The sequence below is a fragment of the Mandrillus leucophaeus genome, unplaced genomic scaffold (assembly GCF_000951045.1).
Source record: "Mandrillus leucophaeus isolate KB7577 unplaced genomic scaffold, Mleu.le_1.0 Scaffold424, whole genome shotgun sequence".
NCBI lineage: Eukaryota > Metazoa > Chordata > Mammalia > Primates > Cercopithecidae > Mandrillus > Mandrillus leucophaeus.
The window spans coordinates 534131-556651 of record NW_012104521.1 but is presented as its reverse complement, the minus strand read 5'-3'; the positions used below and the strand labels follow the sequence as shown (position 1 = coordinate 556651).

General features: G+C 38.0%; 1 protein-coding gene and 1 pseudogene across 1 annotated transcript in view; one reads left to right on the top strand and one right to left on the bottom strand.

Annotated features, from left to right (window-relative positions):
* The window catches only part of LOC105548866, a 24180-nt pseudogene extending 23868 nt beyond the window's left edge, over positions 1-312 (bottom strand).
* The window catches only part of PTP4A1 (protein tyrosine phosphatase type IVA, member 1), a 52244-nt gene extending 41791 nt beyond the window's left edge, over positions 1-10453 (top strand). The window contains exons 3-7 of the mRNA XM_011993064.1: positions 3465-4015; positions 5527-5619; positions 6001-6131; positions 6366-6440; positions 7138-10453. Of these exons, the coding sequence (XP_011848454.1) occupies positions 3911-4015; positions 5527-5619; positions 6001-6131; positions 6366-6440; positions 7138-7255 (522 nt within the window). The 5' untranslated portion in view covers positions 3465-3910 and the 3' untranslated portion in view covers positions 7256-10453. The remainder of the gene's footprint in view (positions 1-3464; positions 4016-5526; positions 5620-6000; positions 6132-6365; positions 6441-7137) is intronic.
* The last annotated feature ends 12068 nt before the right edge of the window (positions 10454-22521 follow it).

Below are 22521 nucleotides of genomic sequence, written 5' to 3'. Positions count from 1 at the left end.
GGAGGGCGCGGCGGTGGCGGGTTCGCCTCCAGATCCGGGCGGGCGTGGGGTAGGCGGGACAGCCTGGCACGGGTGGTAACGATCTGGTCCCAGAGCTTCTCGGAGCTCCGGGGTGGGCGCGGGACAGCCACTGGGTGCAGCTACACTCCTGTGCTCGACGGCCGGGACCCGAGCCTCAGACAAAATGGCCTCGGCGCCCGCGCCTGACTGAAGGCGCGGCGCGAACCCGTGATTGCGGCGCAGAGAGGGGGCGCAGCGGGCGTGCTCGGGCGCACACAGCCGCGTGCGCGGGGCGGCGGCCCTCGGGGGCATTCCGCGAGTTGCACCCCTGCCCGGGCCAGAGAGGGGTTCTGCTAGGTGAGAACTTCGGCCCTCCGCCCCGCCCTCCTCCCAGGCTCCACCTGGTAATTCGAGCTGTTCCGGATTTATCGCCCCACCTCGGGCTCGTGATAATGGGAACAAGTCTAGTCTTGTCCTTTCTCTGGGCCAGTCGTGGAGAAATGGCTTGGGTCGGAGCGTCTTGGAAACTGACAGGGCTACTGTTAGTTACACTGACGCGAAGGACTTCCCGTCCGGGCACCAGCATACGTTTCCCCTGCCAATTTTGGAAGGGCCCTGGATGGCGCCTTTTAATCGGGGACTGTTTAGAACTGTTCCTGAACTCTGTGGTGTAATATGTTGTTGCCTCCTGTTGGTTTGTGGCAGCAGTAGCCAACCACAGCCAGAATTCTGAGAGTTTTTTATCTTCTGGCCGCGGAGCCCCCTACCAGTCCACGAGTATTAAGTGATTTGCACTACGATTGGAACCGTTGACCTGCTCGACATCCAGATCCTGAGGCGGTGCTTCCTGTTAGTCAGTTGAAAACTAGATCATTCCCAAGAGTGAGCAGCATTTTACGCATGCTTTCTTAGGTGCCCTAAGACCTAAGTAGATGTGGAACAGACTATTCAAGGCATTATTTGGCAAAAGAGTTATACACATTAATTGGCTTGACTCTGCAGTATAATAGTGACTTAAGCTTCTGCACAGAGATTGCTCTTTCCTCCTCTCCCCTCTTGTATACGATTGTGATTATAATGCAACTGATATGTGGGAGGGAAAAAATCCCCATCATGGATAGTTTTTCCTGTGGGTAGGATATTGGGAATGGAGGAGTGCCTTGGGCGGAACAGAAAGCTATGGGTCGTCACCACTGCTTTAACAGACGAGTCCCCCCAGCCACTAGGTGGCTCCACTCAGTAAAAATAACCAGTTCAGGAAAGGAATTCTTAATATAGTGCTTTCTCTGCTTCCTGATCAAAGTGCTTACTTACATGAAGGGATATGGCCCGACTAGGTTGTAGCCAACAGGAGTTTTAGCTGTTAAATAGGGAAATAGTGGTGTGAAATACTGTCTCAAATCAGCTTTTAATTGAAAAGTAATACCTGGAAATTAGAATACTGTGTTAAGTCATTATAAAGCTTTTAAAGATCATTGTATGTCATTGGGAAAGTGTCAGAATACACTTTATTCTACAGAGATAGTATTTAGAACTTGGGGTGAAAGTATAATGAAATTACTTTCAGATTGCTACAGTCTCTATTCACTGTAACTGTGATGTCTTTGTAATTTAAACACTTAATTTTTTAACCCAGCTGACCAAGTAGGGGGAGTAACCTCTGAGGGCTTGTTTGAATAAACTTGTGATAATGAAAGTTACCTTTCTTATGGGACCTTTTGATAAATGACCGTTAATGCTATTTCTGTGTTTTACCAGAAAAGTAGACTGGGTTTTTGACTTGATGTTTTCTGCAGTAATCATAAGAATTATTCTTAAAATTTAGCAAAGTTCTAGAAACTATAACTAGCATGGGACTATTTAAAGGTGTAAAATGGAAATGGGAGCAGATCGTTTGAATTTTAAGACTTCAAATGCTTACATTTAAGCGTAGAAACTAATGGAACCTTTTGTTAAAACTTTTTTGGTGATGAGAGTATACATGAAGTGCTTTAGGAAGTGGCTATGAATTACTGCTCTTGTTAACCTGTTATTAATACTTTCCTTAGAGCCCTCTTTACTCCCAAGTACACGGGTACTTTATAAACTATTTGGAAGAAGACTAATTTAACATCAGTGTCTTCCATGTACATATTTTAAAAGTATCCTGTGACTATGGGTTTAATGTTTGATATTGGCATAAAATGATTTAGTTCTTAAGGGGGAACTTAGAGAAAATATAAATACATTCATATTTGTTTATATTTATTGGTTACAATAGTTACTTTACTTTGAGACCTACCACTTCCACCTTCAACATCCCTTTGTCCCCCTTCTCTGAGTTGGATTTCAGTTTTGAGTTGTATATGTGACATTTTGGTTTTAAAATACAAAAGAACACTATTGGCCGGGCGCGGTGGCTCAAGCCTGTAATCCCAGCACTTTGGGAGGCCGAGGCAGGCGGATCACGAGGTCAGGAGATCGAGACCATCCTGGCTAACACAGTGAAACCCGTCTCTACTAAAAAATGCAAAAAACTAGCCGGGCGAGGTGGCGGGCGCCTGTAGTCCCAGCTACTCGGGAGGCTGAGGCAGGAGAATGGCGTGAACCCGGGAGGCGGAGCTTGCAGTGAGCTGAGATCCGGCCACTGCACTCCAGCTTGGGCGACAGAGTGAGACTCCGTCTCAAAAAAAAAAAAAAAGAACACTATTAAAATTATGAATATTTTCTTTATAGTTATAAATGAGAGTTCCTTCCTTTTTAAATTCATAAGCATACATTCTTATATTTCATATAACAAGTTGATTTTCAGAGACTCATTTTCCTCGTCTTCAGTTTAATGGGAATGATAACAGATTGTTAAGGATAAAATGAGATTCTAAATATAGACACACTTAAATCAGTCTAAGAAAAGGATATAAAAGCATAAAGTTGGAAAGGAACTTAAGATGTTTCAGTTTATGAGTTAAGTAAATTATGCAAGACTAATAACTTCAGAGTTATCTGGAGTTTGTATTAATGTGTAAAAATGTTTTCGTTAGTTGGAAAAAACAAAGTTATGTATGTAATTACAAAGTAAAGAAAACAACTATCAAAAGGAATAATTAATAGAATCATAATTATATGTTATATATAGATATAGAGAAAGAATATAACTATATAGATAGAATATATATGAATATGTATATATGAGAGTATGTATATGAATTTCACAAAAATGTAACAATGGGCTTTTTTTTCTTTTCTGAGGAATCGTAGTAATAGATCATGGATTTCAGTTTAATCTATCTGACTGCTTGTTTTATGCTGATTGATTTAATCTGTACTCACCCCTTGAATTTTGCGATTCAAGTAAAAGTTGATGAAGTGGCTCAGGCCCTGCTTTAGATAGTTGTGTACTTAAATAGTGTAAAACCCTAATATATTTCTTTTGACTTGGAAAATAACTTATTCTGTCTTTCTTTCTGTCTTTTTGTTTTAAACAGCAATTCTGTGGTGTTCTTGGTCACACATTTATGGAGTTTCTGAAGGGCAGTGGAGATTACTGCCAGGCACAGCACGACCTCTATGCAGACAAGTGAACTGTAGAAACTGATTACTACTCCACCAAGAAGCCCCCATAAGAGTGGTTATCCTGGACACAGAAGTGTTGAATTGAAATCCACAGAGCATTTTACAAGAGTTCTGACCTGGATGGGGTAAACCTCAGTGCACTTCTTTTCTGTTGGCCTCAGTATTACTGGATTGAAGAATTGCTGCTTCTTGTTAGGAGGTTCATTTCATTTATCATTACTTACAACTTCATACTCAAGCACTGAGAATTTCAAGTGGAGTATATTGAAGTAGACTTCAGTTTCTTTGCATCATTTCTGTATTCGATTTTTTTTTAATTATTTCATAACCCTATTGAGTGTTTTTTAACTAAATTAACATGGCTCGAATGAACCGCCCAGCTCCTGTGGAAGTCACATACAAGAACATGAGATTTCTTATTACACACAATCCAACCAATGCGACCTTAAACAAATTTATAGAGGTAAGATTTGATATGTTTTAGTAGCTTAAATTGATTGCAATATAATAGTGGAGCTTATAGCTAACAAAATAAATAGTACTTTGGAAAATATGAGATGGTATACCTACAATTCCAGTTCCCAGAAATAAATGTCAGTGTCTTCTATAGGTTAGAGGTATATTTATACATTTTGAGAAGGGCATGTGCTTGAGTTAATAATTCTTGCACCTGAGTTTGCTTAAATTGATATGTGCACAGTAAAACAGTATAACTCTTACTTATCTTGCAAGAAATTTGCATGGGAAAGGTTGCCATTTATGGATTTTTTATATATCTGCTTAACTTAATGACTAATGCCATAAACCAAAGTTGGTTGGTCTTGGACCCCATTTGATGCTTAGAATCCCTCACAAATTCTGTTCCTTCCTAATGGTAGCTATGTAGCCAAAACTCTACCTGCCTCTTTACTAGGAGAAAGGAATTGAATGCTGAATAATATATCAGGATGTGCACACGTTTTACTTTATAAATACCTACAGTTGTTAAGAAACAGCAAATAGGCCTCTCAGAACATATGGAAATACTTTTTTTTTTTTGAGACGGAGTTTCGTTCTGTCACTCAGGCTGCAGTGCAGTGGCGTGATCTTGGCTCACTGCAACCTCTGCCTCCCGGGTTTAAGCAATTCTCCTGCCTCAGCCTCCTGAGTAGCTGGTCGGGGGGTGGGGGCGACTACAGGCGTGCGCCACTTTGCCCAGCTAAGTTTTGTATTTTTAGACGGAGTTTCACCATGTTGGCCAGGCTGGTCTCAAACTCCTGACCTCAGGTGATCCACCCACCTCATCCTCTCAAAGTGCTGGGATTATAGGTGTGAGCCCCCACGCCTGGCTGGGAAATACTTTAATGGTACTTTAATTTTTATTACCATATATTTTATTTATGTATATATATATAATTTTTGTTACTATATATATACGTGTGTGTGTGTGTAATGTCAGGAGAGTTATAATTAGTAATAATGCATTTTGAAGCCTGTAGTTTTAAATGGTATGTGGGCTTCTTTCCTGTATTTAAGACTTCATTCTATGTATTTCAAATGAGTAAAGTTTAAGGAGTGAGTATAATTGAATCAAGTCAGATTACTCAATTAGTTATAAATAATGCCTTTAGTTATATTTACCTTTGTCTGCATTGCTGCTAGCCCCTTTTAGTTAATGTTTCATCCCAATCTGGTATTACCATAACTATAAACAACTTCAATGTATGAAGGGGGCACACCATTTAAAAAAAAGAAAGAAAACTTCTCCAGTTTATTAAAAATATGTATGGTATTTAGAACTTTTCTTTTTACATTCTAGCATTGTCATTTAAAACAAAATTTGCTTTTGTGTTAAACATAAATAGATTATCTCATTATTTAAATGATTTTCTGTTAACCACCATACTTACTGATCAGAGATGATCAGAATATAAAATGTTGAGTAATGGTGATGTGGTTAAACATTAAGATTATTTTAATGTATGTTTTATCCAGGAACTTAAGAAGTATGGAGTTACCACAATAGTAAGAGTGTGTGAAGCAACTTACGACACTACTCTTGTGGAGAAAGAAGGTATACATGTTCTTGTAAGTATTTAACAGTTCCTATGTTTTTATGGTGCTATGCTACAAAAGTTTATTCAAATAGTAAATTCAAATATCTATTTAAGTCATAAATAGACCTCAAAAAGCTATTTAAAAAATTATATTGTTGTGCAGAATCGTAGTTTCTAAATAAAGGTGAAAAGCTAAGCAAGGATTTGAAGTTGTGAAACATTTTTGTAAAGATTGAGCATTTAGTCACATTTGGTAGACAACAAGGTTTAGTAAGATGTGATTAAACATTAAAATGAGAATGCTTTTGAAAACATTTGCATGTTAGAAATTTAGAATTATTACTACAGTGTTTATATTAATGATCTATTTTAGATATTTAATTTTTAATATTTAAATATTCTTTTGACTTAGGATTGGCCTTTTGATGATGGCGCACCACCATCCAACCAGATTGTTGATGACTGGTTAAGTCTTGTAAAAATTAAGTTTCGTGAAGAACCTGGTTGTTGTATTGCTGTTCATTGCGTTGCAGGCCTTGGGAGGTAAATGAATTTATCAATTTGATTCTAGGTAAAAGTCTGGGTTGATAATGAAAATACAGAAACTTGAAACATCCTTATAATTTTTAAAATATAAAGTCAACGTTTGTCATAGGTATTACTTGAACAGGAAGGGTGGTAGATAATGATACTTCCGAGTTGGGGAGTGTTTGGAGAAATAAATTTATGAAGATTTGAATTTGAAAAAAGTATTTATCAAAATTCTTGCCTTACCAGAGCTCCAGTGCTTGTTGCCCTAGCATTAATTGAAGGTGGAATGAAATACGAAGATGCAGTACAATTCATAAGACAGTAAGTAATGGATTCTCTTTTCATTTCCTTATTGAATGTCAGTGAGTAATAGCCCATCAAATCATGATTTTTTTTGAGATAGTATTAAAACCAGGAAATCAAGATACTACATTCTTTTTTGCGTTTCATGCAGATGCTCATATTATTAAGATTCTAATCCAACAAGAGTTTTTGAATTATTGTTTTGCTTTAAATACTTGATTGAATATGTTGGTTGTTATTTTGTATTTTTATTGAGGTATAATTAAGATATAATTAAAGAGACAATAAAATGCACAGGTCTCTAAAGGAGACCAGTTGACAATAACAGTCAAATTAACCATCCAATACAACACAGAATATTTTGAGTGCTCTAGAATATGCTTTTGTGGCTTTTGTAGTCATCTTCACTGCTACCAGAGGCAACTTCTGACTTCACTATAAATTAGTTTTGTCTTTTCTTGGACTTACATATAAATGGATTTGTGAGTCGACTATTATAACTAATACTCAAAAGAAGATATATGGAAAATTAACTTTTTATGATTTTTTCCATTTGCACTGATGTGCCTGTTCATATTCATTTCTGCATCAGGTCACAGCCTAATTAATCAAAAGATAAATTGCCACAAGAAAGGTGATGGTTGTTCATAAGACACTAAATATTACTGCAGGGGGCTTTTGCCTTCTTTCATTTTTTTTTTTTTCTCCCTCCCAGAAAGCGACGTGGAGCTTTTAACAGCAAGCAACTTTTGTATTTGGAGAAGTATCGTCCTAAAATGCGGCTGCGTTTCAAAGATTCCAACGGTCATAGAAACAACTGTTGCATTCAATAAAATTGGGGTGCCTAATGCTATTGGAAGTGGAACTTGAGATAGGGTCTAATTTGTTATACATATTAGCCAACATGTTGGCTTAGTAAGTCTAATGAAGCTTCCATAGGAGTATTGAAAGGCAGTTTTACCAGGCCACAAGCTAGACAGATTTGGCAACCTCTGTATTTGGGTTACAGTCAACCTATTTGGATACTTGGCAAAAGATTCTTGCTGTCAGCGTATAAAATGTGCTTGTCATTTGTATCAATTGACCTTTCCCAAAATCATGGAGTATTGAGTTATGACTTGTTTAAATCTATTCCCATGCCAGAATCTTATCAATACATAAGAAATTTAGGAAGATTAGGTGCCAAAATACCCAGCACAATACTTGTATATTTTTAGTACCATACAGAACTAAAATCCCAGGAACTATGAACACTCTAGACCTTATGTGGTTTATTCCTTCACTCATTTCAAACATTGAAAGTAGGGCCTACATGGTTATTTGCCTGCTCACTTTATGTTTACATCTCCCACATTCATACCGGTATACATCAGGTTTGCTTAACCATTGATTTTTTTTTTTTTTTTTTTACCAAGTCTTACAGTGATTATTTAATATGTTTCTATAAATCTCACTTTGTGCTGTTATTAAAAAAACCTCCATTTTGAAAATCTACATTGTACAGAAGCACATGTCTTTAATGTCTTCAGACAAAAAAGCCTTACATTAATTTAATGTTTGCACTCTGAGGTGCAACTTAACAGGGAGGGCCTGAGAAAAGAATGGGAGGGGGCTATTAATTATTTTTAGCAAAATGTTGCCTTTGTCTTGTGCAGAACATGTAGAATATGCTCTTTAATTTAGTAAAATATTTTTTTAAAAGGTAGAGATGCTTTGTTATTGTAATCATAAACTTCCTGAAATTCTTGTAATTTTTTTTTCCATACTTATCAGAAGCGTGTTTACCAACTTATTTTTGTTTGAAAGTGTGATTTTTTTTTTTCCTTCCCAACCTCTCTTGCAAAAAAAGAAATGGGTTTCTGCTAATGAATTGAGCAGACATCTAATATTTTATATGCCTTTTGAGCTGTGTAACTTAATATTTGGATACTTGATAATTTGTTTTATTATGTAATTGATAAAATGGTGATGTGTATTAATGTTAGTTCAACCATATATTTATACTGTCTGGGGATGTGTGGTTATAGTTCTGTGGGAGAAATAATTTTGTCAGTGTTCACCAGCTTGTAAAAACTTAGTGCGAGAGCTGAAACATCTAAATAAATAATGACATGCATTTATCATCATTGAGATTGTTTTGCTTAAAATTAACTTATTTTGTAGAAAACAAATGAATTGCACTTCACTTAATGTGTGTCCTCATCTTTTTACAAATAAATGAAGGATTATAAATGATGTCAGCATTTTAGTAAGCTGTTAGACAAAATTTGTTAGGGTCATTCATGAAAACTGTTTTAATACTAAAAGCACTTTCCATTATATACTTTTTAAAGGTCTAGATAATTTTGAACCAATTTATTATTGTGTACTGAGGAGAAATAATGTATAGTAGAGGAGGACAGCCTTGGTTTCTAAAGCTCAGTTCTACTAGTTCCATGGTTTTGTGCAACTTCTGAGCCTCAGTTTTCTCCTTGCAAATTAATAATTACATACCTTTATAGATTTTGAAATTAATTTAAATGTTAGTATTTGGCTTACTGTTAAGTTTCCTTTAATGATCCAAAATAATCCCTTTGATAGTTCATGTTAATCTAAATCTAGATGTCTTTGTCTAATTTTTTTTGAATAGCAGTTATAAATGTAAAGGACTCCAAGTTTAAGTAAAAAGTGATACTCTACCTTGTGTTTCAAAGAATTTAGTTCCACCTCTTCATACCAGTTTAACACTTAATATATTCCATTGAATTTTAGACAGGCAAAAGGAAGAACAGGGGCCTCTGGAGGCCCTTGGTTATTTAAATCTTGGATTATTTGTGATAATAATCACAAATTTTTGACTGTTTAACCTGAGCTTTTTTTTTTTTTTTTAAAGGAAATACAGCCTAGTCTTGATGAGAAAATAATTTTATATCATCAATTACTAAATGTTAAACTATTACCACACAGCCCATAAAACAGCATTTGCGTTTATTGAGAGAGAGGATGTGCCATCATGATTAATGAAAAATATCTTTTGAGTTTGAAAAGAAATTAATTTGCAGTGTTTGGATTGTATATATGGTGCTAAAAATAAATTAATTTACTTTATAAACCTTATCTGTACATTATATGATGTGATGAAATTTGCTTTTTATCCAAATATTTTGTATCTTGTAAATATGGCTAATTATAGGAATGCCTATAATACATCTTAGATTCCTGATATCTAATACGAGTTCAAAGAGTTATGAGTTGAAGTCTTGAATGCAAGAAACTATCTGATGGTGTTCTAAAATTTGGTTAGTTGGGTTTGGATGGGATGGTGTAAATAGAGACTAGTTGCCTAGGCTTATCTATAAAAACTATAATGTTGCTGATGTAAGTAATGCAGTTACTGAATCATAAGAAAATGCCATCTCTTTTTAGTTGAAGGAAAACTCTGGAAGTAGGTGCCATTGGTCATTCTGCAGTGCACTGCAACCATTGTTTCCCCTAGTGCCCTCTTTTCCCTAGGGCATTGCTCTCCTATTCCCACGCCTTAACACAGCTCTATACCTAGAAGCAGCCAGCCCAGGCATGCAGTCACATTTAATCACATCCCCTTTCTAGAGTGCTTCAAAATGATGTAGTCCCTCAACTTGGCTAGAGAATCTCAATCTCTTGAAATCTATTTTTTAAATGTCATATTCATCTGGTAAATATTTACTGTTTGCCAGGCATTTAAGAGTATGGCAAAGAACATGAAAGATGGTGTCACTAGATTTTGGTCACCAATGAGTACCCCACCCCTTGCCATGATTAAGAGAGAATGCTTTCTATTGGAGTTTCAAGAAATATAATTTGAGAATACTTTAAAGGGAAGTGGAAGTATAAGTGAATATTTTTCTTTTACATGTAAACAATGAAGTTAATTCAAAGTAAGTTTTAAAATACATGAAGTAGTGTCTGCCGTACATGTTTATATTCTACATTCTTGCTTCCTTAAATTAATGTTTGTGTGTATATATGTGCCTCACACCTGAATTGAAAATTAAAGACTGGTTTAAAAGTGACACTTAATGTTTCTCCATTACATTTGGGGTAACCAGCCTAAGTGGAATCTTGGAAGGAGAGTAAGGGAAAAGTTGTATTTGCCTTCAATGAATTAAACCAGTGATATGTGTTAACGTATGAATGAAAGGATTGATGGTGATTTTATAATTATATATATTGCCACAGTAACCAGTTAATATACTTAAATTGATAGCTACCATTTATTAATGATTTTATTTTCAGGTAATTCTTATAATTCGATTCCCTTCCAACAGTGTCCCAATTTTATAGTAAGGGATTTGGGCCTCCAGCTAGGGGACTAGCTAATAAGTGGTAGAAGTCAGGGATTCAAACCTGTGTTTGAGCCTGTCCACTACACCACACAGTTATGTAAATAAATATGCATGAGTTTTTTTGTTTTGAGATGGAGTTTCATTCTTGTTGCCCAGGCTGGAGATAATGGCCTGATCTCAGCTCACTGCAACCTCCACCTCCCGGGTTCAAGTGATTCTCCTGCTTCAGCCTCCCAAGTAGCTGGGATTACAGGCATGCGCCACCACACTTGACCAATTTAGTATTTTTAGGAGAAACCTAACTGTGACAGAAGGCAAAAGGGGATTTAGAGCGTCTCACATGGTGATTAAAAGCTTGACTAAGAAATCATACATGTCCCTTAACTCAGAAATACAATTCTATCATGTGCTGAAAGGCCAGAACTACACAGAATTAATCACCTCCACCTCAGGGTTTAAAAGAGTACATGCACAGCAACATTTTACATAACTGAAATGCTGAACATAAGGGGTTAAAGTTTCCAGGCAGCCAAAATAGATGTCATGAAATTCAGGCACTAAAGTTGAGAAGCACGTGGGTAGCAATTAAGATACATTTGTAAGCCTGATACGAGACAAATTTGGAATCATAAAAACTAAACAATATAAAAAGTACAGCCACTTGGAACAAGTCAATACTACGACTAACAGCTTTAAGCTTATACACCTCAATTGACCTTAAGGAAATCGATATTTCATACACAGCACAGAACAATTAGATGCTTACAATGATTGACAATAGTCATCAAGAGTATAAACCATTAAGTTTGGTTGTGTGTGTGTGTGTTTAGGTTAGTACTGCATTTACTTTTTTTTTTTTTTTTGAGACAGGGTCTCACTTGTCACCCAGGCTGGAGTGCAGCGGTACAATCTTGGCTGTCTGCATCTTCAACCACCTGGGTTCAAGCGATACTCCTACCTCAGCCTCCTGAGTAGCTGGGACTACAGGCATGCACCACCACACCTGGCTAATTTTTGTATTTTTAGTAGAAAAGGGGTTACTCCATGTTGCCCAGGCTGGTCTCAAACTCCAAAGCTCAAGTGACCTGCCTGCCTTGGCCTCCCAAAGTGCTAGAATTACAGGAGTGAGCCACTGTGCTCGGCCAAGTTTTGTTTTTTTGTTTTTTTTTTTAAAGTAGAGATGGGGTTTCAACGTGTTAGCCAGGGTGGTCTCGATCTCCTGACCTCGTGATCCACCCGCCTTGGCCTCCCAAAGTGCTGGGATTACAGGCGTGAGCCACCGTGCCCGGCCCATTTTGTGGTTTTTAAGGCAAGGAATTTTATAATCAAATATTTTCAAGGGATATTCTTAGATATATTAGAGAAATGGTCTCATGAATAAGTTTGGCAAACACTGGGCTAACTCAGATATTATCTACTGCAATACTAGAGCTTTTAATATGCAGTTGTGAATTTTTAATCTTTCCAAGAGAACAATGTTGTATTTATCCATTATATCAATCAGTGTCCCAGAAGAAGACAGATTTTTCACTCATAGTGGATAATTAAGCATTTAACAGAGAAACAAGAAAAAAAGAATTTCAGGCCAATATCCCTGACGAACATTGATGTAAAAATCCTCAATAAAATACTGGCAAACTGAATCCAGCAGCACATCAAAAAGTTTATCCTCCAAAAAAAAAAGTTTATCCTCCACGATCTAGTTGGCTTTATCCCTGGGATGCAAGGCGGGTTTAACATATGCAAATCAATAAATATATTATAATGCATCACATAAAGAGAACAAAAGACAAAAGCCACACAATTATCTCAATAGATGCAGTAAAGGCCTTCGATAAAATTCAATATCCCATCATGTTAAAAACTGTCATCGATGGAACATACCTCAAAATAGTAAGAACCATTAACCATTTATACCAACTCCTAGTCAACATCATACTGAATGGGCAAAAGCCAGAACCATTCCCTTTGAAAACCGGCACAAGACAAGTGTGACCTCTCTCACTACTCCTATTCAATACAGTATTGGAAGTTCTGGCCAGGGAAATGAGGCAAGAGAAAGAAAGAAAGGGTATTCAGATAGGAAGAGAGCAAGTCAAACTGTCTCTTTGCAGGTGACATGATCCTGTATCTAGAAAACACCATCTCAGCCCAAAAGTTTCTTAAGCTGATAAGCAACTTCAGCAAAGTCTCAGGATACAAAATCAATGTGCAAAAATCACAAGCATTCCTATACACTAATAATAGACAAGCTGAGAGCCAAAGCATGAGTGAACTCCCATTCACAACTGCTCCAAAGAGAATAAAATAACTAGGAAAACAATTAACAAGGGATGTGAAGGACTTCTTCAAGGACAACTACAAACCACTGCTCAAGGAAATCTGAGAGGACACAAGTAAATGGGAAAACATTCCATCCTCATGGATAGGAAGAATCAATGTGAAAATGGGTATACTGCCCCAAGTAATTTATAGATCCAATGTTATTCCCATTAAACTGCCACTGATATTCTTCACAGAAATAGAAAAAACTACTTTAAAATTCATATGGAGCCAAAAAAGAGAGCTTCTAAAGCCAAGACAACCCTAAGCAAAAAGAAGAAAGCTGGAGGCATCACACTACCTGACTTCAAACCATACTACAAGGCTACCAAAACAGCATGGTACTGGTACAAAAACAGACACACGGACCAATGCAACAGAATAGAGATCTCAGAAATAAGACCGCACATCTACAACCATCTGATCTTTGACAAACCTGGCAAAAGCAATGGGGAAAGGATTCCCTGTTTAATAAACGGCGTTGGGAAAACTGGCTAGCCATATGCAGAAAATTGAAACTAGACCCCTTCCTTATACCTTATACAAAAATTAACTCAAGGTGGATTAAAAACTTAAGTGTAAAACCCCAAACTATAAAAATCCTAAAAGAAAATTTAGGCAATACCATTCAGGACATAGGCACAGGCAAAGATTTCATAATGAAAATGTCAAAAGCGATTGTAACAAAAGCAAACATTGACAAATGGGATCTAATTAAAGAGTTTCTGCACAGCAAAAGAAACTATCATCAGAGTGAACAAACAACCTACAGAAGGGGAGGAGATTTTTGCAGTCTATCCATCTGACAAAGGTCTAATATCCAGAATCTACAAGGAACTTAAATACATTTACAAGAAAAAAACACAACTCCATCAAAAAGTGGGCAAGGGGCATGAACAGACACTCTCAAAAGATGACATTTATGCAGCCAACAAATACGAAAAAATGCTCAGCATCACGGATCATTAAAGAAATGCAAATCAAAACCACAAAAAGATACCATCTCACACCAGTCAGAATGACAATTATTAAAAAGTCAAGAAACAACAGCTGCTGGCAAGTCTGTGGAGAAATAGGAACACTTTTACACTGTTGGTGGGAATGTAAATTAGTTCATTGTGGAAGACAGTGTGGCAATTCCTCAAAGACCTAGAACCAAAAATACCATTTGACCAAGCAATCTCATTACTTGGTGTATACCCAAAGGAACATAAATCATTCTATTACAAAGATACATGCATGCATATGTTCATTGCGGCACTATTCACAATAGCGAAGACATGGCATCAACCCATATGCCCATCAATGATAGACTGGATAAAGAAAATGTGGTGCATATACACCATGGGATACTATGCGGCCATAAAAGGAATAGGCTCATGTCCTTTGCAGGGACATGGATGAAGCTAGAAGCCATTATTCTCAGCAAACTAACACAAGAACAGAAAACCAAACACTGCATCTTCTCACTTATTAAGTGGGTGGGAACTAAACAATGAGAGCACATGGACACAGGGAGGGGAACAGCACACCCTGGGGCCTGATGGGGGGTGGGGGAAAGGAGAGTATCAGAATAAATAGCTAATGCATGCGGGGCTTAATACCTAGTTGATGGGTTGATAGGTGCAGCAAACCACCATGGCACATGTTTACCTGTGTAACAAACATGCACCTTCTGCACATATATCCCAGAACTTAAAATTAAATTTATAAAAAGGAAAAAAGCATTTATTTATTTATTTATCTATTGAGATGGAGTCTCGCTCTGTCACCAGGCTGGGGTGCAGAGGCATTGTCTCAGCTCACTGCAACCTCTGCTTTCCGGGTTCAAGTGATTCTCCTGCCTCAGCCTCCCAAGTAGCTGGGATTATAGGCATGCACTACCACACCCAGCAAATTTTGTATTTTCAGTAGAGACGGGGTTTCACCATTTTGGTCAGGCTGGCTCGAACTCCTGACCTCAGGTGATTCACCCGCCTCGGCCTATAATCCCAAAGTGCTGGGATTATAGGCGTGAGCCACCGTGCCCGGCAAAAGACGCATTTAATAAAGGGAAGCCAACAGGAATGTTGTGATACTGTTGCCACCTCCCAGCCTAAAGAGGCAAGGGAGGGGGACCAGTTACTGTGACTGAAGGGAAGAGCTAAATGGCTGGGACTTCCTCAAAGAAGCTGTGACCTTAGTTGGAAGATACAGCCAACTAACAGCAATCCAGGTGGAGGCCAATAAAAGACCTAGAAATATTCAGCCGCATTTCCGCATCCCCTTTGATGTCCTACTGGTCTCTCTTTTCCCCTCTCTCCCCAGGCAGAGGGCAAAGGAACCTGCAGTCTATATAGATCAGCCTTTTGGGAACAGAGCAGAATAGAGAATAGGGTGTGGGAAACAGAAAACATCCTGTACCACTGCAGATGCCTTTTTTTTTTTCACAGATGACTGCTTGGGATTAGTGTTCTGCAGAACACACTGGGAAAAGTTGACATTAATCATTTTTTTAAGATAACCAAACTGACACACACATATATAAACACGTTTTGTTTTTTTAGAGGTGGCAATATACACATTTTTTGGAAGTGATAATATAATGGAGGTATCTACAGTAACACGAAATAGCTCATTCATTTAATTTCAATTTAAGTATTTTATTTTATTTTATTTTATTTTATTTTATTTTATTTTATTTTATTTTATTTTATTTTATTTTATTTTATTTTATTTTATTTTATTTTATTGAGATGGAGTCTTGCTCTGTCACCCAGGCTGAAGTGCAGTGGCGTGATCATGGCTCACTGCAACCTCCGCCTCCTGGATTCAAGCAGCTCTCCTGCCTCAGCCTCCTGAGTAGCTGGGACTACAGGCATGGGCCACCATGCCCAGATAATTTTTGTTTTTTTTTTTTTAAGTAGAAAAAAGGTTTCACCATGTTGGCCAGGCTGGTCTTGAACTCCTGATCTTAGGTGATCCTCCCGCCTTGGCCTTCCAAACTGCTGGGATTACTTTTAAAGAGTTTCTGCACCGCAAAAGAAACTATCATCAGAGTGAACAAACAACTTACAGAATAGGAGGAAATTTTTGCAGTCTATCCATCTGACAAAAGTCTAATATCCAGAATCTACAAGGAACTTAAACACATTTACAAAAAAAACCACAACCCCCTCAAAAAGTGGGCAAGGGACATGAACAGACACTCTCAAAAGATGACATTTATGCAGCCACCATGCAAGGCCATTACTTCTCAATCATGAAAAAAATAAATACAGATTTTATAGTAAAATGATAAAAAGAATTGCACTTGGGACCTTCTTTAGTTACAGGCATGAGCCGCCGCACCCGGCCATCAAGTGTTGATTTTTGGGGGAGTGACAATATAATGTCCATTTCACTTCTGACTTGCAGAATATGATCACAGATTCGTTATTTTCTGCAAAAATATTTCAGGACTTTAATTTTTCCAAAGGCCAGCCTTAGCCAGTTATTATTTAGATAATTTTGTCTTGAAGCATTTAATATAGCATCCATATAAATTTTCATTTTTTTCAATTTTTAATTGACTTAACTCTGCCAGATCCTTATCTGACAATAACTTTTGTTGTCATTTGAGCAGCTCTCAAACATCACTTTTATTGACTTTGTTAGCCTACACAACAGAGAGAGGCTCTCTAAAAGAAAATGTACTTATTTGGGAATAGGGTATTGCAGTGGGATTATTCATGTCAGAGTAAACTATGGGCATATTCCGGGAGGTAAAAGAATACAAAGGTTTTTAAGAAAAGAATGAGGATGACATAATTGTTTTCAAATAATTATCCTTGGCTGCAAAGATCAATAACAAGGGTGACGCCAGTCCAGGGTTGGATAGGCAGTTACTGGGCAGATGTCCTTGCAAAAGAATTTGTTGTGTAAGGTTGCAATGGCCTTTGTGCAAGGTTGCTTTTTGTAGAGTCTTTGTGATAGTCTTTGTTATCAAGCATACAAGCATGAGAACCCTCTCTTCATGGCCTTTCCTGGCTCTAGAGTTTTGTTGTTGTTGTTGTTGTTTTAACATTAATGATTGCATTTTGATTCTGCCAACTTTCACAACTTCATAATATTCAGCAACTTAAATTCCAGTTTCATTTGTTTACATTGTGTTATTGGCTACATTCATTGGCAAGAAGAACAATAAATAGGTTTGGATGTACTAGACACTACTAGTGCGAAAATAAAGACCTATTTTACAAGTGGACGTCCACTAGAACTTCATTAACATAGGAACACAAAACAATGAATATACAGCTAAAAGCCCCTAGATTGAAGGAATAAGCAACCGAATTCAACTGGATCAAATGGGATTTGGGTAGGTGTGATTCATTAGAATTCTTTTATTCAGTTACCTATTTGTTAGAGACCTGCCAACACTAGAGGCCAACAAATAATGTTGATAAGATGATGCCACAGAACTCCACCAGTAACTTCCATTTCTTGTCAATGAAGAATCCAGCCTGAGAGAACTAACTCAACAGCAGGTTTCTTTAATTATCGTAATAATGCAAAATCTGTAACATGATAAAACCTGCAACCAGGCTTGTGCCCAGTTTCAGCATACTGTATCTAAATATCTGTTTCCTTTGCAAGGAAACTTTCAGAAAAGTCTCTACCGCGGTATTTCCCCTAACTTGAATGCAATCATAAGAAAATCAGACAGTTGGCCGGGCACAGTGGCTCATGCCTGTAATCCCAGCACTTTGGGAGGCTGAGGCAGGTGGATCACCTGAGGTCAGAAGTTTGAGACCAGCCTGGCCAACAGGTGAAACTAAAAATACAAAAATTGACCAGTGTGGTGGCACACGCCTGTAGTCCCAGCTACTCAGGAGGCTGAGACGGAAGAGTCACTTGAAGCTGGGAGGCAGAGACTGCAGTGAGCCAAGATCACGCCACTGTACTCCAGCCTGGGTGAGACAGAGCGAGACTCCATCTCAAAAAAAAAAAAAAAAATCAGACAGTTACCAGGCGCGGTAGCTTATGCCTGTAGTCCCAGCACTTTGAGAGGCTGAGGTAGGCGGATCACGAGGTCAGAAGATCAAGGCCATCCTGGCTAACACAGTGAAACCCCGCCTCTACTGAAAATACAAAAAATAATTAACGAGGCATGGTGGCTCGTGCCTGTAGTCTCAGCTACTCGGGAGGCTGAGGCAGGAAATTGATTGAGCCTGAGAGGCGGAAGATTCAGTGAGCCGAGATAACGCCACTGCCCTTCAGAGCGAGACTCCGTCTCAAAAAAATAAATAAATAAATAAAAGAAAAAAGAAAAAACAAAATCAGACAGAATGCTAAGAAAACAGCTCTGTAAATGTTTGTTCTTTTCTATTTTTACTAGTTAGTATTTTGTATCTATGACTTAATTTTTATCATGTATGCTAGGATTTTAAATTTTCAGTCTTGAGGGAGGTATTCAGTTTTTCAACTTGCTAGAATCCGGAAATCATGCATTAATTCCATAGACACTCATTGCATGAACATTACATCCTATTATCAGGCAATGAAGACGAAGTGGTGAGGACAAACCAGGTTCTTGCCTTCGTGGAATTTAGACTAGCAGTTCGAAATTTAAACATGAACTACTGGCTATAGTATAATAAAAACAAGTAATCTAAACCAAAACAACTCCTTAAAGGTTCTGGATTGCAAAAGAAACATATTAAAATGCCCCTGCTGCAAAAGTATATTCAAATAATTTTCATGGGTAGCTAGCTATCAGCTGGATGCTATTAAGACACAGATTTAAAGAAAGCAAATATTGGCCAGGGATACTGGCTCATGCCTGTAATCCCACCACTTTGGGGGGGGGGGCGGGGGGCGGGGTGGATCAGCTGAGGATCGGGAGTTTGAGACCAGCCTGGCCAATATGGTGAAACCCTGTCTCTACTAAAAATACGAAAATTAGCCAGGCATGATGGTGAGCGCCTGTAGTTCCAGGTACTTGGGAGGTCGAGGCAGGAGAATCGCTTGAACCTGGAAGGCAGAGGTTGCAGTGAGCGAAGGCCCCACCATTGCACTCTAGCCTGGGCAACAAGAGTGAAACTCTATCTCAAAAAAAAACAAAGAAAAGAAAAAAGAAAAAAAGGAAAGAAAAAGCAAATATTTAGACATTAATTAAACAATACTTGTTATGCCAGCTAAATATGCTATGTATAAAAGTAAATACAGTCAGGTTTGATAGTGTTCATTGGTGCATCTCAATATTCAAACCCATCACAGAAATGCAGCTCGAAAAGTAAAAAACTTAACAGGATAAACTTCCAAGTATAAATATTGGCATTAAGTTGCTTGCCTGGCTGCACATATAAATCAGGTTGTTCCTTGTAGAAGAAGATCTAAAATTTACCAGCAATTTCTGTTTGAAAAATGAAACCAAAGACTAGAAATACTACTATGGTCCACCAGTCAGGCTTGGGTTTATGGTCAGGGGAAGGATGAACACTTGACCTAAGTCCATAAAACATTGGGTCAATGTGGTGGCTAGTTCCTAAGATGGCCCCTAATGGTCCTCATTGTATTTATACCCATCAGTGGTCTCTTTTCCAGGTTGTATCAGAGTTAGTCTGTGTGACCATCAGAATATGCCAGAAGCGATGGTGTGTGTTTTCTGAGATTAAATTATAAAAGACTGAAGCTTCTATCTTAGGCTCTCATTTTGGTGGAAGCTAGCTGCTACATCTTGCTGTTAACTAAGCAGTCTATGGAAAGGCCCATGTGGAAAGAAAATGAGATCTCTAGCTTCAGCCAGTGAGGAATGAGCTCAGCCAAACACCTAGTAAACTTGGAAGCAGACCCTCTAGACTTCAGATAGCTGCAGTGACCTTCAGCCAGAAACATGCAACTAAGCTGCTTCTGGATTCCTGACCCACAGAAACTTTTTTTTTTTTTTTTTTGAAGCGGGGTCTTGCTCTATGGCCCAGGCGCTAGAGTATGATCTCAGCTCACTGCACCCTCCGCCTCCTGAGTTCAAACAGTCAATTTCAGGCACGCGCCACCATGACCGGCTAATAATTTTTGTGCTTTTAGTAAAGACAGGGTTTCACCATGTTGGCCAGATTGGTCTCAAACTCCTTACCTCAAGTGATCTGCCTGTCTCGGCCTCGCAAAGTGTTGGGATTACAGGCGTGAGCCATGGCTCCAGGTCTGGATTCCTGATGCACAGAAACTTTGAGATAAATGTTTGTTGTTTTAAGTTGTAAAATGTAGGAGTAATTTGTTATGCAGCAATAGATACCTAATACAACACCCTTCACCATACTAGATTATTTGAAGCAAACCCCAGAAGCAATATCACTTCATCTGAATATATTTCATTGTGGATTTCTAAAAAATAATTTATTTTTTCTAAACATACCATCATATTATCACACTTAGAAATGAACAATAACTGCTTAATATAATCAAGTATCCAATGTATCTAATCACTGCTCAAGTTTATCTCATTTTTTTTTTTTAATTTGTTCAATTTAGGATTCAAATAAGTTCCATACACTGCAACTGGTTGGTATATTTCTTTTAATTTATAGGTTCTTTCTCAATTTTTTTTTTTTTGCAGTTTAGTTGTTGAAAAAATTGGGTTATTTGTCCTATAGATAGTCCATATTCTAGATTTTGCTGACTGCATTCACAGGGTGCATTGTTTTATGTATACATTTTTAAAAACTTTTTTCTCAAATGGATTCTGATAGTTCAATGGTGCTATTGAACAGGGTCCTCTCTCTTGTATTTTCTGTAAATTGGTAGTGACAGAGGCTTGTTCAGATTAAAGGTTTTTTGTCTGCTTGATAATATTGCATTGTAGGTGGTACTTTTATTAGGAGGCACATAGTGTTAGATAGCTTCTTTTTGAGAATTTTTTTTTTTTTTTTTTTTTTCCAAGACGGAGTTTTGCTCTTGTTGCCTAGGCTGGAGTGCAATGGTACAATCTTGGCTCACTGCAACCTCCACTTCCCGGGTTCAAGGGATTTTCCTGTCTCAGCCTCCCAAGTAGCTGGGATTACAGGCGCCCACCACCACGCCCAGCTAATTTTGTATTTTTAGTAGAGACGGGGTTTCATTATATTGGTCAGGCTGGTCTCGAACTCCTGACCTCAGGTGATCCACCGCCTCGGCCTCCCAAAGTGCAGGGATTACAGGTGTGAGTCACCACACCTGGCTTCCCCTTATTATCTGTATGCATACAAGAAAGGCAGAATAAATGTATGATAAATGCTCTTTATCAGATTTCAAAATAATGAGTTGGTTTCCTCCTGTGCTCTGAAGAAGACCAATAGGGTTTTTTAAAGCATCATTATGAATTTATAGCTCTAAACATATTTGTTGCACTTTATTGCAATAGATTAGTCCATTATTCATATTAGTGGTCAAATTGTCCTGTCTTTGAACAGTGGCAGCTTCTTCAAGTTGGCACCATGTGTTTTTTATATGATCCCAGTAGAATTGATCATTTATTTGCTTTTTGTTATGACATGATGTTTTAGCCTCATCACATACATTTTCTGGTCCATATCTAGAATCAGTCATTCCTCCAAGCATCAATTCTGTTGATTTGGAAATGGTATTTATAACACAGTCTGTGAGCTAGGTGTTATTTTTACTGGGTTGGTCATTACCTCCAGGTCTTTTCAGTGGCCAAAGGTAAAACAAAATACTTTTTTAAAAGAAGCATAGCCACAAAAAAAAAAAAAATGAAATTATATCCTTTGTAGCAATATGGGTGGAGCTGGAGGTCATTATCATAAATGAACTAACTCAGAAACAGAAAACCGTACACTACATGTTCTCACACATAGGTGGGAGTTAAACAATGGGTACACATGGACATAAAGATGGAAATTATAGACACTGAGGACTCCAGAATAGGGGAGGGTGGGAAGGGAGCAAGGGCTGAAAAATCACCTTTTGGGTACAATGTTCACTATTTGGGTAAAGGGTAAACTAGAAGCCCAATATCCACCAATATATCCAGGTAACAAGCATGCACACATATCCTCTGAATCTAAAATATAATTTTTTTTTTTTTTTTTTGAGATAGAGTTTTGCTCTTGTTGCCCAGGCTGGAGCGCAATGGCGTGATCTCTGCTCAGTGCAACCTCCGCCTCCCAGGTTCAAGCAATTCTCTGCCTCAGCCTACCGAGTAGCTGGGATTACGGGCATGCGCCACCATGCCCGGCTAATTTTGTATTTTTATTAGAGACGAGGTTTCTCCACGTTGGTCATACTGGTCTCTAACTCCCGACCTCAGGTGATCCACCCGCCTCCACCTCCCAAAGTGTTGGGATTACAGGCGTGAGCCACCTTGTCTGGCCAATAAAATACAATTTTTAAAAAAGAAAACTACATTTTGTATGACTTTATTTATATGAAATGTCCAGAACAGACAAATCTATGGACACAAAAAGTAGATGGTGTTTGCCTAGGAATGGTGAAAGTGAAGAGACATGGAAGAGGCTAAA